Source organism: Channa argus, chromosome 16 (genome assembly GCF_033026475.1).
Source record: "Channa argus isolate prfri chromosome 16, Channa argus male v1.0, whole genome shotgun sequence".
Lineage (NCBI taxonomy): Eukaryota > Metazoa > Chordata > Actinopteri > Anabantiformes > Channidae > Channa > Channa argus.
In genome coordinates, this window is record NC_090212.1 from 8236838 (window position 1) to 8251548 (window position 14711).

The 14711-nt window shown below is 39.6% G+C and overlaps 2 protein-coding genes across 5 annotated transcripts; both read left to right on the forward strand.

The window, feature by feature from the left end:
- The first annotated feature begins 1869 nt into the window (after positions 1-1869).
- Positions 1870-11549, forward strand: LOC137101553 (sodium-dependent lysophosphatidylcholine symporter 1-B-like). Of its 3 annotated transcripts, XM_067480112.1 has the most exons (14): positions 1870-2116; positions 3948-4070; positions 4678-4802; positions 6337-6460; positions 6553-6631; positions 6717-6868; positions 6995-7085; positions 7473-7591; positions 7727-7810; positions 8844-8927; positions 9242-9354; positions 9517-9660; positions 9764-9940; positions 10228-11549. In XM_067480112.1, the coding sequence occupies exons 1-14, from the start codon at positions 2033-2035 to the stop codon at positions 10280-10282; spliced, it is 1554 nt and encodes a 517-aa protein (XP_067336213.1). In that variant the 5' UTR covers positions 1870-2032; the 3' UTR covers positions 10283-11549. The 3 variants fall into 3 exon arrangements, with proteins under 3 accessions (XP_067336213.1, XP_067336214.1, XP_067336215.1); XM_067480113.1 differs by lacking the exons at positions 1870-2116; positions 3948-4070; positions 4678-4802 and adding an exon at positions 5413-5520; XM_067480114.1 differs by lacking the exons at positions 1870-2116; positions 3948-4070; positions 4678-4802 and adding an exon at positions 5601-6167.
- Positions 11550-11758: 209 nt separating this feature from the next.
- Positions 11759-14572, forward strand: LOC137101554 (zona pellucida sperm-binding protein 3-like). 2 transcript variants are annotated; one of them, XM_067480115.1, is made up of 8 exons: positions 11851-12217; positions 12299-12411; positions 12489-12595; positions 12682-12856; positions 12941-13055; positions 13463-13542; positions 13633-13721; positions 13810-14572. In XM_067480115.1, the coding sequence occupies exons 1-8, from the start codon at positions 11981-11983 to the stop codon at positions 14418-14420; spliced, it is 1527 nt and encodes a 508-aa protein (XP_067336216.1). In that variant the 5' UTR covers positions 11851-11980; the 3' UTR covers positions 14421-14572. The 2 variants fall into 2 exon arrangements, with proteins under 2 accessions (XP_067336217.1, XP_067336216.1); XM_067480116.1 differs by having other exon boundaries at positions 11759-12217; positions 12682-13055.
- The last annotated feature ends 139 nt before the right edge of the window (positions 14573-14711 follow it).

Consider the following 14711-nt stretch of genomic DNA (forward strand, 5'->3'; position numbering starts at 1 on the left):
GAACCAATATAATTTATCTATTCAAAATACTTGTATTATTCTAAAAAGCACACAAGATCTGCTCTAGTCAATGCACTGCTGTATTTCAGTATTCAAAACATGCTCTACGGAATTTTCTTAGAAGTCACCTGAATGAAAACAACACGGCAGCTTTCTCTGTAGTAGTGTTACTGATGAAAAAAAGGCTCCCGGTGCGATTTTTCCCAATTTTGACAACAGATCACCCAATATTTCACAGTCTTTAAAATATAGTATCACAAAAAAGGCTTCAGGTGCCATTTGCAATATGTTGACATTATCGTTACTTTCCAAATATGTAATGTTAAAGTTCATTTTATCAGCGTAGCTAACACTATAGGCAGCATATAGCAGCCAAGCTATGGAGGTTTGAAGACTTTGTATCAAATTTGAAAGAACAACTTTTGAAAAAATCTGATGGCGTTAAAAAGAAAACTGCCAACAACAATTGCAGATTGAGGTAGACAACATGCCAATAAGCGTTGGTCAAATAACAGTATCAGTTTTTTGACCTTTTGCAAGTGTTCCTGGCTGTCTTTTCAATTTTAGGGTTAAATTCCACTTTTAGGTAGCTGGCAAGAGTATTAAACAGTAGGGTTTTTCATTATAATGAATATATATTTATGCCATTTTCCACCATCAAATAACTCAAATAGCTAAGAGTGAAGAACATTTACTTCTTCAAAGAGCATTTGTAGTACCCAAAGAACCACAAAACAAAAATGGTTATTTATGCCTGCATGGATTTTCGAAGAACCGTGCAAGCTTCTGAAGAACCATTTAATAACCAATTTTTTTCTGTGTGTAGATTTCTACAAAGTAAACAATTATACATATAAATGTGAAAACAAGTGATTTCATAAAGATTCACCCTTCTTTAATGTAGCTCACCTAAATCACCACTGGTTTTCTTTAGCTTTTGTTTAGGGTGGAAGCGTACATTAGTAGTTTTAAACTTTCCTCGTACTTCCCTACATTAAAATATTCCTTTGGTTGTAGCTGAAAAGCTCCTCTGCACGAATATTCAGGAGGAGTTTTTCATCATCAGCAGTTAAGATTTTGTCATCTGGTGGAGCTCTGGAAAAGCAGGTTGACCAAGATAACAAATTTCATAGTACAAGCAACGAGATGACATAATCTGAACTGAAGTGATGTCACCTGGAGGTGTTTTTCAGCTAGAAATAGAGAGATATTTCAATATAAGGAAATTGGAGGGAGGTTTTATGGCATTCAGTTACTTGTACTACAATCAAAAGAACCATGTAAAAAATCAGCATACACATGTATGCAGTTTCTGGTTAATCAGTGTCCAGGCCACAAACTACACTATGAAAAAACTAACACTCAAAGCAACTCTGCGAAAATACCACTACAAAGAAGTCCGGGCATGGATTCAAGAATGATCTATTTGATGTAGCCTTACTGCGAACATCCTTTAGAAAGGTCTCCCACAGATAACCTTTTTTTTTCAATTGCAGGATGCACTTTGGCTTTGTTTAATTGTTGAGTCTAGAAAGAGGTAGAAAGGGATATTAATGTAATCAAACTGTGTATGTGTGGCAAAGACAGTAGAAAGGAGTTAGAAATAAATCATGTTTGCAAGGAACCTTATGACCTCCAAGTAAGAAACCTTCGGAAGCACACCCACGATAAAAGTTTGACATTACTGACATTGCATCACCTTGCTGTGTCCTGCTGTTTTTATGGACTGAATTATACATCGTATTTTTCGCCACTTGTCCATAATAAAGGATAATTGTATATCAGTTTAACCTTTTTCATTAGCACAGGCTGAAAGCAGACTTCTCTTAACCAATGATGTTCACGTCAGAAGACAAAAATGACGTAGGCACTGTAGTGGAATGAATGGGCTGGAGTCCGAGCACATGAGAGACTCGGGTCAGACACAGACAGAGAGACACGTTATGCTGTAATGTGGATTTTCTTCTCGCACTGAAAACATATTACGATATCGTTAAATATTTGTGTTTTTTTTTCATCGTCTTTACGGATAATGGCACGAGGAGAGGGCGCCGAGCCGTACGAAGCGAGTTTACTGACAGTCAAGCCTATAACTACAGAAATCAGGAAAGTAAAGGTAAGTGCAAGGAGCAATATGTTTTATTCGTGGTGGTAGTGGCATGGAGTGGGTTTCTGAGTTGTCGCTGTTTGTCTATTTGTGTAAAAGGCGCCGAAATTGAACCCTTGATAAAAACCGCTCGTTGCTTCCGTTCGAATTTCAAAGCTCCGGCGCTCCGCTTACTTGTCTTCGGGATTTGAATTTCACCAGGTTTATATCTCTGTCCTCGGGCAGCTATTTGGGAGGTTGACACGCAGGTTTTAAAGGGTCCCCGACTTGATGAAACTTTCCGTTTTGGGGACTTTTTAGACAGTATTCACACTCATGTCAGTGACGTTTCAGCAGCATGAGCCCCGACAGATGGACGGATGACGTGGTCCTACAGGTTCGGAGCGAACCTGATAAATGTGGCTTTCGAAATTAGTATTGATATTTTTACTAACACTTCAGCCTATTTGGAGACATTATACTGAGACGTGAGTGTGTATTAGACCAGTGTGGAAGCCTTAAAAGAGCGAGTCTTCGTAAACTGTGACACATCTTTGCATTTTGTCCACTTGCAGATTATTATTCTCGGGAGCAGGATCTGTGCACAGAACAGGTCAATTTTAATGTCATAAGCCATATTTTGGCAACGGATTGAGGTTTCACTTACCTTGTACACAACACACAAAACATTTACAGTGTTCTGCTTCTTTAACTGCATAAACTGAAGCTTTCTTTGATATTTCTTGCAGTAAATAGGATAGAACAAGCCATTTAACTGTAGTACATTGGACTCTGGGAACTAATATTAGACAGTTTTCAGTACGTTTTGGCATTTTATAGAAGTAATCAGATATTTTCCTTGAATCTAGAATCTTTGTGTTGCTTTACAATTACAGTTATCAGCCCATCACTGACATTTTACATAGCATTGGATTTCCCCTCACCCAACATTCTTTTATTTATCTTCCATCATATTTAGAGCCACATTATGCCAGTGTTTCCCCTCACCCAACATTCTTTTATTTATCTTCCATCATATTTAGAGCCACATTATGCCAGTGTCGGGTTGGTATGCAGATGAATCCAGGGGTAGAAGATTATTATTATTCCTGATGCCTAAGGTGATGTTGCATCTGTGTTTGTGATGAATCAGTGAATCGTAGTCCACAAATCCCCCTTGGTGACGACCTCATGCCATAAAAAGTGATTGGCTGTGGCTGTCGACTGTTAGCTACTTGGCATGAAATGTCACACTACCTCCAACATCCTATTGCTAGAACCAATGAGCTGCGCTGGAGTCGTGATGTAGTAAGAGTGCGTTTGCACTAGAGTAACCTCATTGTTTCACACCACAGTCAGAAAGACTGCACCGTACAGGCTCATACTGCATCATCACAGTGGATTATTCTCTAAACTGACATTTATGATCAGTAAAGCGAGGGATGTTTTGCCAAACTCACATACCACACTGTTTAGCGAAGCATTGCTTTTTCTAGACATTTTGGACAGGGTGATGGGTGAGGGTAGTTGAAGCAGAAAATTGGGATTAAATAAACTCCAGAGTATGTAAGAGCTGTGTATAATAATGATGTAGAAGTGGAGGCCTGGTGGCTCAGGGGTAGAGCATTGGGCCGCGATACCTTAAAATGCGAGGGCTGCAGCATCCGGCATTAAAACCTCATACCAAATCCGCTTTGGTGACCCCTTAAGGGAAAAGCTGAAACCTTTTACTGATTTGATATAACAATGATGTAGCCCACCCTTGCCAGTATCACTTTAATCCTATTTTTTTCCTATCTTGAACATAACTAACTGCATAACATATCTCCTGTCTTTCCCTTTACTTTGCTTCCATTCAAAGGACAAAAAGAATTGTCTTTCTGTGTGCAGCAAAATATGCTATGCAATTGGTGGGGCTCCCTATCAGATCACAGGCAGTGCTCTGGGATTCTTCCTCCAGATGTACCTGCTGGATGTGGCTCAGGTGACTATCAACAGTTACACAAAAAGGAGAAAGCTACAAGAGTTTATGTTTGATAAAAGTTTTCCTTGCTTAAATTCTTGACTTTTTAAGTAAAATACCCACTGGCAGAACATGACTAAGTTATAGAAATAAACAAAAGTTGCAAATTGTTCTGACGTTATTTGCAAAAATATGCCAATGATAAACGTATTTCCTTATTTTATACAGTAGCTGCACAAATCTTGTGTTCATTATTCTCAGCCTTGTATCAACTAAACAGTTTCCTCCCTGCAGTGAGAGTTCAGTTTAATGTGCTTGACCAATGTCAATTAGGGAGACAGGGTGGGCACATTAAACTGGACTCCCACTGCTTTGCTTTGTTGTTTAATTAGCTCACTAGACTTTTTGAGTGTACACAGTAGGGACTTCTATAAAGGGTGTTCAGTTCCAGGGGTGAGATCATTGGAGTGGCTGAATATTCTTAAACTCACTATCACACTCCAGGCAGCAATAACGTCATTAGTGCGTTACTCTTTTGAAGTATTCAGCAGAGCCACATGAGGTAGTATTTGGCACCTTGTTTGTTTTGCTTTTGAGCCTTATTCATTCTTTTTCTTCCTCCCTCTAGCTGGACCCCTTCTATGCTTCCATCATCCTTTTTGTGGGCCGGGCCTGGGACGCTGTCACAGACCCAACAGTGGGTTTCCTGGTGAGCCGGAGTAGATGGACCAGCATTGGCCACATGATGCCCTGGTAGGTGCAGCACTTTGCAGGACAGGTGCAAGGAATAAATTGTGCCAATAATGAAATACTGAAAATGTACACCTCAGATATTGTGTGAGCCATAAAGCAGCTCATGAGCCATTAGCAGTAACCATAGCAACAAGGTTGACCAGTTTAGCTTCTAGTTAGGACATTTGGGTACATTTTTGAAGTTATGTTGATCAGTGAAATTCAGTTATTTAAGTATATTTTTACTGTAAGCATTGAAAGGTTCAACATGAAGCAGATGCAGTTTGAAAAATTGTAAAATGCAAATGCCCGGTTTTATAGTATCCCATGACTTCTGCAACCAAATGTATACAACCAAGATAACATGGCCATGAAATGGGGATATAGAAGATAAGTGGGGAAGTTGTTTTGCAAAAATGACCTTGACATTGGCCATCGCTCTGTATACATGTGTACAGTATGTGTGGGAAGGGAAGGACTGTGGGGAATGTGGATGCCAGATGCTAAACACTGCTACAAGAATGTTGGGCTCAAAACTCATATATGTAGGAATTTTTCTCTCGCTATGTGACATTGATGTTTGAGCACTGTGGGTATTTGAATCAGACATGCTAGCTGTGAATGAGCTACACATTGTTGATCAGGGGCAGAGGAAGTGGGAGGGGAAACTACCGGCTTCTGCTGTGATTGGTCCAGCCCACAACACACCATCAACTTCACACCAAATGGGTGTGTCTGGGTGAGTGGGGGTGGGATGTGTGTCTGTGTGTGGGTGTGGGTGTGTGTCATTTCCGTAAACTGCTTACAGGGGTTTGCCAGCAGCAGAGAGAGGTTAATTTGGGTCAAGAGACAGCCCTAGTTGAAATAATGTGGCATGAGGTGAACCAACCAGCTGGCAGATAAGAACATAGACTTCTGTCTTTTTATATATTCATTCTAAATATATAGTATATTTGAAGCTGAACCCTTTTTGAATTTTGCTTTGTAAATTGATTGAGAGCAGCAGGTGTAGCCTAAGATCATGTTCTGTGCCTTACAGACCTCCGCATTCTCTGTGCTATGTGGTAAACTGTGATCAGTTTGTATGACGGTAAATGGAGAAGTGACACATTGAAAAAACACTCATCTCTTTCTCCTATAAAATGTAAAAATAGCTGCAGGAAAAGCCTGTTGACTGCGTCAGGGTGAGTTTGGGCCAGAGTGGCCCTACCTCAAAGCCAGCCCACCCTGTCTCCTTATTTAGCTTTGACTGTAACCATTCAACACACACAAGGTCTGACAAGGCAGGATTAGGAGGATTATTCATAAAGCCGCAGGGACAGAGAACAAAAGAAGTGACTGCAAGGGATGGAAATTACGTGGTGGTGGTCATTTCAATAACAGTTGGTAGGATGCACACATTTTTTTTTATTGGTGGGAAAAAGCAGGACAGGCTCTTTTTACACAACTTAAATGACCTGACAGGACACATGAAATAATTACATGTTTGGAACAATAAGATACAGAAAATGTAATCAGTGTCTCTTAAACAATACTCCAACCCTTTTCCTCCCAGGATCGTTTTTTCTACTCCGTTTGCGGTTCTGACTTATTTCCTGATGTGGTACGTGCCTCCATTTGAGCAAGGGAAGGTTGTGTGGTACCTGGTCTTTTACTGCGTCTTCCAGTCAATGGTGACGGTTAGTGCCTCGTGTTGACACTCCTATAATACTTGGTTATTTCTCTCTCTTCCCTTTTTTTTTCCTAACTGTGGGTTTGTGTCTATTTGCAGTGCTTCCATGTACCATATTCAGCCCTTACCATGTTTATCAGTCCCGACCAGAAGGAGAGGGATTCCGCCACTGCCTATCGTATGTCAGCCCTCAGTGTGATAGAAAAGGTTTTCCTTGTGCGTTCTCAATAAGCGCTGATTCTTCATTCTTATGCTGCTCCAAGGTATGACGGTGGAGGTTCTGGGTACAGTGCTGGGCACTGCAATTCAGGGACAGATCGTGGGCGGCACCTCCGATTGTCCCACTGTGCCTGATGTTATGAACAGCACAAACATATCCAGAATCAACACAAGCAGTGTTTCACTGGAGGAGACAGTGAGTGTTTTTCAGTCCTTGCTCGATGTCAGATGATGATGATGATGATGACGATAACTAACAGCTATCCTATACAACCTCTGTACAATTGTTAGTCCATGCTTATGCTGTCTTTTCTGTCCACAGAAACAAGCTTACTTGGTTGCTTCAGGAGTTATCTGCATCATCTACATCATCTGTGCCACAGTCTTGTTTTTGGGGGTGAAGGAGCAAAAAGGTTCGAATCCATGAAATTATATAAATGTGTATTTTGTCCAAGGCTTGTGTGTAATATTTATTATATTTAAGGAGAGGTGTGGACTTGGAAGTTTAAGTTCTTACTTGGAAAGAGTTGATATCCTGTCCAAGCTCAAATTTGATTTATTTATATAGAATTTCAAATATATTTTTATTTATTTGACAAAGAATGAGTATTAAATCTTCATTGTTCTTATAACCTGCTTGTGTCTTCACTGTTTTCTCATACATCTGAGATAAAGTTTGCATTAATCAGTTATAAGTTGGCCTTGGGAAATATATTGAAAAATGTTTCTCATCCTAATATTTATCCTAAGATTTACTTCTGTCCTCTCGCTGTACTCTTCTCCTCCCTTTTGGGTTCTAGAGCATAGAAGGAACAACTCAGATCCCCTCACCTTCCTTCAGGGCCTGTGGCTAGTTATGAGCCACGGACCGTACATCAAATTGGTCATTGGTTTCCTCTTCACCTCTCTGGCCTTCATGGTAAAACTGAGTGTCATCCTCTGTCTTAGAGTTAAACGAGACGTTTATTATCACAGTCATTTATGCAGTTTATTTAACTGTTTATTTAAAGTAGACTCTTTTTCTTTTATTCTTTTATTTATTTATTTATTACAGCTACTGGAGGGAAACTTTGCCCTTTTCCTCATCTACTCTCTTGGCCACAGAAAAGACTTCCAGAATATTCTATTGGTGATCATGGTGAGTGTTTCTATTTTCCACAGATTAGCTTTTAAAAGCCCCAATAAGACCGAGATCAGGAGGACATCAGTGATCTCTGCAGCAGAAAACCCTGCCCCCCTGTTTGCATATCCTTATGAAATAGAGCAGGCTCCCAGTGCTACTCTAAACCCTTTGCTCATTTGAGGAGGTAAGTGGTACCAAGGTTGAAAGGGCAGATTTTCAGGATGAGAGGAGATGTTGTTTGTTCTCCTGGGAACCTGTCTCCCAGTCACTAACTCACTTGATGTCAGGAGGACATGAAGAGAGAGAACGGCAACAGAGGAGCTTTTGTTGCTTGGGCAACCTTCCACAATTGGAAGAGCCATCCTTGGCTGTGGCTTCCTTTCTGTCCGCCTCTCACTGATTCTCCTCTGGTGCCTTTCTCTCCAACTAGGTGAGGTGGGAGTTGACGTTGGGAAATAAATATTTTTTGTTGTACTTCCTCAAAGCTGGGATTCGTGTTATTTCTCAAGCTGAATTTTCATTGACAGGCTTGTCCTTGTGTGGTCATTTCACACTGACTGAGCCAAGAGGTCAAAGGTTGTCTGCCCCATGTATTGGAAAATCACAACACCAAATACTAAACTGTGGCATTAGCCCTTGACCCCCTGCTGCAGTGGTCACTTTAGTCTTTCCTGTTCCCACAATCATAATGAAGCCCACTTGGCACTATGATTTTGACTTATTAGTTGATTTCCAAAAACCTTTGTTTTAAATATATATATATATGTGTATATATATCTAAATGTAGGCATTATATTGTAAAGAAATAGAACTCCTCAAAGTTGATTGTGAAACCTATTATATTTTTAATAAAATTAAATTTAGCATAGTTTTGAAGCATTAACTTTTTTATTACATATTGTGGTATTTCTTTTAAGCACTGCTGTAAATTGTCTATTGAAACGGTACCTTGGTCACTCTAAGAACATAATCTATATCAGTGTGGATCCCTAGTCTTTTTCATTCAATACTGACCATTTTCTCCCCCCCCCCCCCCCCCCCCCCCCAGCTGTCTGGATGTCTAACCATCCCATTTTGGCAGTGGTTTCTGTCCCGATTTGGAAAGAAAACAGCAGCTAACTTTGGCATCTTGGTGTGTAATAGTGGTTTCTTGTATTTTCACTATTGACTATTTGTTTAATTATTTCTTTCAGTCATCTAAAGTTCATGATTCTTTTTTTCCAAGAAATTTGAAGCTGTACAGTTCATAGATATAAAATGAAAAAAGGCAGTATTATATTTGGTATACAAAGCTGTAACCAGAGAACATTTAGCTTTATGATTGACCTTTGATCAGCTGATATCTCAGTTGTTTCCAGTTAATTTTCTGTCAATAGGACTAATCGTTTAAGCTTTAATGAAGACACGGTTTTACGAAATGACAGACATCCTCTTGTATCTTCCTAGTGGGCAGTACCCTTCATGACCCTGATGGTCTGCATTAAGAGCAACCTGATTATCTCTTACCTGGTCGCAGTGGCGGCAGGTGTGAGCGTAGCTGCAGCTTTTCTCCTTCCCTGGTAAACACAAGGATTTTATTTATTTATTTATTTATTTATTTATTTATTTATTTATTTATTTATTTATTTATTTATTTATTTATTTATTTATCATAATCTTTCTATATATCCATAAAAAGATTTTTGTTGATGTGTCTTTGGTTTCTCTCTAAATGACTTCAGGTCAATGCTTCCTGATGCAGTGGATGACTTTAGGGTCAAAAACCCGGACATAAATGGCCATGAAGCCCTTTTCTACTCCTTCTATGTGTTCTTTATCAAGTTTGCTTCTGGGATATCTTTGGGTATCTCTACACTTAGTTTGAAGTGAGCTTACTTTTTTTTTATTTTTAAGAAACAGTTCATCACAAATTCTTTGTGGATTTCACCTCAGCTCAACTGTTCTCCCTCCCTCTGCATGTTTTTGCAGATTTGCTGGTTACGTGATTGGGAGCTGCACACAGCCTGAAGCAGTCAGTTTCACCCTCAATGTGTTGGTCTCTGCTGTGCCTGTGTGTCTTATCGCTGTTGGACTGCTGATATTGAAGACCTACCCTATTGATGAAGAAAGGAGGCAGAGCAACCAAACGTTTCTAAAGAAAATCATGTAAGTGAGAAGTGAAACACATGCACACTTAACACAGACGTTTATACTTGAGCCAAGATATCCAAATGGGTTTAGTCACCTTTGTAATGCAGCAGGACTCATGCATGACAACAGTAAACAAACCAGCGAGATGTTATATTCAGTGCCTGTCTGTATACTTGAGCATAATTCAAATTAAATCCTCAAACTCTGCTTTGCTCTGTTGTTTGCATACATTATTCACACCATCTGCACAATCCAAGTCCTTTGTGTTTAACACTTTGTGGTTCTCCTGTACTTTTAAACAGTGAAAGTGAGGCAGATTCTGAGTCTGAAACTTCAGCTCTTGGAAGCACTGTGTAGCTTCGAAGGACACTACTGCTGCTTTACGTGTTTGAACAGGCCGTCGAGGGACTGTGACCACTGTAGACTAACGGAGCACAGTTTGCAGACCACTACTGCTGTCCAAACGTCATCCACATTAAAAGGTTGCTCCTGTGGATTACACAGGTTTACATCGCCCTCTAGAGACCAACAATGTCATTGTGTGATGTAAAAACTTTTCATGTACAGCTGTGTCCCAATTAAACATTTACTTCTCTAAAGAAACATACACAGTATTTAACTCTCAACACTGTATTTTTTTTAGCTTGAGTTCAGCTGTCTAAATGTTGCTTTACTCAACTTTCAACTATTGGTAGCTTTTGTGTACACTGGATGAGAACTTCTGATAAGTACTACTTATAAGAAAATGTTGGGGACACAGCTTGTGTTTTGTGGAAAAAGTACTAAGTATTTATTTGATGGTTTACAAAAATGGTCTTCACTCATGCTCTGAAGAAAACATACTTTATAAATCATTTTTTTTAATATAAAGGAAATACCAGCACTATTCCATTAACTGTTGTGTGGAACTGTGTAGTTTCTTTTAGATCATTTCCCAAAGGCATAAATCCTGACATGTACTTGAATCTGTTGATGATGTACCTCATCTGTGTCTCATTCTTATGCAATAAGCTTGGTTCTGATCAAAGTTGTTCCACAAATCATTTGGTTCTATTTTACTTGTTGCCTCTAAATAAGCATTTTTTGCATTTTGTCATACCTTAATAATGCAGTGAATCTTCATCATGTTTTACAGCAGAGCCAATTCCAAGAGGAAGTCATTCATCAAACATGTTCTTAGTTTCTTATGAGAAAAATGCTTAAACTATTTATTTAAGTGATTGTGTTTATTTCAAAAAGCACATATCTATAATAATTTATTAGACATCCTGAAAACAAGTTGGAAAATTTTAATTTAAAGACCTGAAATTGCAATACGTAAACTGAAGGAGGTGTTTGGTGTTTGTAGTTGCAATATGTATAAACTGTAAATAGCTTTTTCTATGTTTTGAGCAATGTATAAATGCTTACACAAAAAATTTGTGAATCAAGTTTTTCAAAACCAAAACAATGCAATATACATAAACAACACACTCAGCCCATTGAGGTTGGATATTACACCTAGATTATGAGGAAGTACGTACAGGTTTTATCAATTTGTTTTCTTTGCCTTATTTATTTGATTACTAGGGGCTGTAAATCTGCTTGTTTTCAAAATCTCTTCAATTAAATGATTATACCAAGATGAGTCGAATTTGGAGATTTTTTTTTCCATTTTAATCTGTAGCCACTGGTTCTTTTAAGACTGAAAGCGGCCGAAACGAAGCTTCAATTCCTTTGTGTGACAGCTGCCAATTTAACTTCCTTTAATTGCCCCCAGCCGCGACAGAGGGGCGGCTTTACGCGCACATTGAAACAGAAACGCTGAAGGACAACAGTGTGGCGATGAAAATTAAGTGGTACCATCTCTATATTTTGTGGAGTGTTTTATCACTTGCCTTCCTTGTCTGTGGAGCGGACACTTACAAATTTACTAGAAGGAAAAAGTTGTTCAAACTGGGCGCTTCAAAATCCAAACCAATCAGACGTTCAACAGGCGGCAGGAAACTCAGCCAGAGTTCACCTGCCAGAAATTTAACGTTCTCTCCTCTCAGTCCCCAAAGGCCTTACCCATCCATGCGTCAACGAAAAGCCGGGCCAAAGATCCAGGCAGACTTCGCTTATCTTCCAGACGTCTCTGTCACCTGCTCCATATCTGAAATTGTCGTGCGAGTCAAACCGCGTTTTTACGGCCTAGGTGCCGATGCGGAGGAGCTGAAATTAGGCAGCAGTTGTAAAAGCAACGGGCTTCTCAGACCATATGGTGACCTGCTCTTCACATATCCTCTGACAGCGTGTGATGCCATGCGTGAGGTAAGACCTCAATGAGTTTTAATTTCTTTCCGATGCATTGTCTTTGATAATGAATTCACAGTTTCTGACCCCGTCTGACAGCTGCCCCACGGGTACATCGTCTATAAATTCGTGCTCCATTATGAGCCCTCGCAGAAACGATTCCCAAGAAAAGCGCACCGGATCCATGTCGACATTGAATGTCGTTATCAAAGGTTTCTCTCATCTCTTAGCTATTTTCAACATCTTGTGCCTGAAGGCCCAACACTTACAACTTACAAAACCTGTCCAGGAACCATCACGTGTACCAACTGGCTGTAAAACCCACCTGGCAAACTCCTGTCTTGGGTAAAAGGCTGAAAGGGCGTCCCAGTGAGTTCCGGATCGACTTGATGGACGGTATGCTTCAAAAACTGTACTTAAACCCTCTAAATGTTTTGAAAGATGGTTCAATGTAATGTGGCACGTTTATTTGATTATTTTAGATTTATGGAGCGCAATAGCCGAGTCCCGGGTGTACCATATTGGAAAGCCCGTTAATTTCCAGGTCTCCGCTCCTCATCTTTCCAATGAAGGAAAACTATACATTAGTAGCTGCTATGCTGAGTCGTCTAATGGCATTATATCATCCCTCAAATACACCATCATAGACAACTTTGGGTACGTAAGATATTCAAACTGTATTTTGCCTCTGTTGTCATTTGTTATTAACAGTGGTCACTGTCATATTTTTGTCACCCATAGCTGTATGGTGGACAGTAAGAGTGACCCAGGGGCCTCTCAGTTCATATCTCGAACAGACAACAGTTTGAGATTCTCTCTCAAGGCCTTCCAGTTTACTGCCGATCCGGACACTGAGGTTAGCATGAATCAGAACCCTCTGGATTCATTCTGTAGTTACTAGGATGTCAGCCGTAACATTATGTACATCTGTGCAGTTTAATATAATCCAATACAGCACCTCTGCCATGCATTCTACTTTTACAAGGTTATAATTTTTTCAGTTTTAAAGTTGAAACTGTCAAGTGATATGTGTTTATTGCTGAGGCCATACTGGAGTGCATTATATTAAGATGTGATTCTAATGCTCTGGCCACCATATTTAACATTAATGAGGGGGTCAAAACATTAGAACTGCCTTCAATTGCATTATTGTACAGGTGTACCTAATGTTCTGGCAGATTTGTGTAAGTAGACGACTTAAATGTTAGAATCCAGGCATTCAGACCGTTTGCAACTGTGATTTAACACTGTTTGCCTTTTTAGATCAGCATTTACTGCAAACTGTCAGTCACGTCAGATGATCCAGGTCCCACACACAAGTCATGCACTTATAGAGGGAACAGGTGAGTTTCAACACTTAGTTTCCATACCAGGACTTTTCAACACTTTCTACAGCTATTTCCAATTGAATTGAGAATATATTATTGTAAAAGGTGGAAGGCCCTCACTGGTGACGACTCCATATGTGAATGCTGCGATTCTCAATGTGTGACCTCTAAATCTCGGAGGGCTGTGATTGAAGGTCTGATTTTTTTTCTTGATTACTTTGGAGATTCTGAGATTTTTGTAGTTGCATATTATCACACTTTTTTTTTTTTTTTTTTTTTAAGGTTCTGCCAGCAGTAGATCACTGTTTGTCTCTGATCAGTCTTACACAGCAAAAGATGTCAGCATGACTAAAAAAGACGACCTAATCAATAATTACACTAAGATGCACAGTCGTAAAAATCTGTGGGAAAGTGCATATGAAGTAAAGTATGATGGTAAAAGAGAGCAAGGTTACATGGAAGAGATGCTTGGAGAAGATGAAGAAAGCAGGGTCACCATAGGAGCGATGACGGGTACTGATTTTGACAAATTAGGATTCAAGGATGGAGTCTTGGTGGAGGAGCAGAAAGCATCAGAAGTCAGTACAAACCAGTTTGGAGAGGATGTGTTAGAGAGTAAAGGAAAGGAAATGTCAAACGGATGGGAAGGCGAGATCTCTGATGCAGGGGTGATGCATCTGAATCAGAAGAACAGTGAAGGGTTTAATCAGCGGGTGCAGTCAGAGAACCTAAAACCCAGCCAACTACATGACTCCAAACGTGAGGAAGAAAGAAGTAAGTACACAGTTAGACGTGAAGAGGACGAGAGAGCGTCTGAGATGGAGTGGAAGAATGATGACCTGGCAAGTGTAGCAGAAGAAAGAGAGATGACCTGGTATTTCACATGGAGGTAGTGTTAGTACTCTTAGATGCTGCTCTAACTCTCCATAACACATGCCTGTTCTGATTAATTTCAATAAAAGCGATAAAAATGCACTTGCACCTTTTTCACAACTTCAGATGAAGTCACTGTTTCTTTTCTAAAATTATAAATGATGGCGACAGGGGAATTTCGGTGAATCCAAGTACATTCATATATTGTAACAAACAAATTTGTGGCCCAGAATTGAAGGCTGAAAGTGTAAAGAGAAAGAGGTAATACTGTAAGAACAGAAATTTAGAAAAAAAACACTTGAGTCATTGCA

What these genes read in the sequence shown, in the direction of transcription:
- LOC137101553 (XM_067480112.1), top strand. Translation starts at nt 2,033, where the DNA reads ATGGCACGAGGAGAGGGCGCCGAGCCGTACGAAGCGAGTTTACTGACA. An exon ending in CAGAAATCAGGAAAGTAAAG is followed by an intron (nt 2,117 to 3,947) that starts GTAAGTGCAAGG and finishes TTCCATTCAAAG; the next exon opens with GACAAAAAGAATTGTCTTTC. An exon ending in GGGGGTGAAGGAGCAAAAAG is followed by an intron (nt 7,086 to 7,472) that starts GTTCGAATCCAT and finishes TTTGGGTTCTAG; the next exon opens with AGCATAGAAGGAACAACTCA.
- LOC137101554 (XM_067480116.1), top strand. Translation starts at nt 11,981, where the DNA reads ATGCGTCAACGAAAAGCCGGGCCAAAGATCCAGGCAGACTTCGCTTAT. An exon ending in CTGCCGATCCGGACACTGAG is followed by an intron (nt 13,056 to 13,462) that starts GTTAGCATGAAT and finishes TTGCCTTTTTAG; the next exon opens with ATCAGCATTTACTGCAAACT. An exon ending in TGCACTTATAGAGGGAACAG is followed by an intron (nt 13,543 to 13,632) that starts GTGAGTTTCAAC and finishes TTATTGTAAAAG; the next exon opens with GTGGAAGGCCCTCACTGGTG.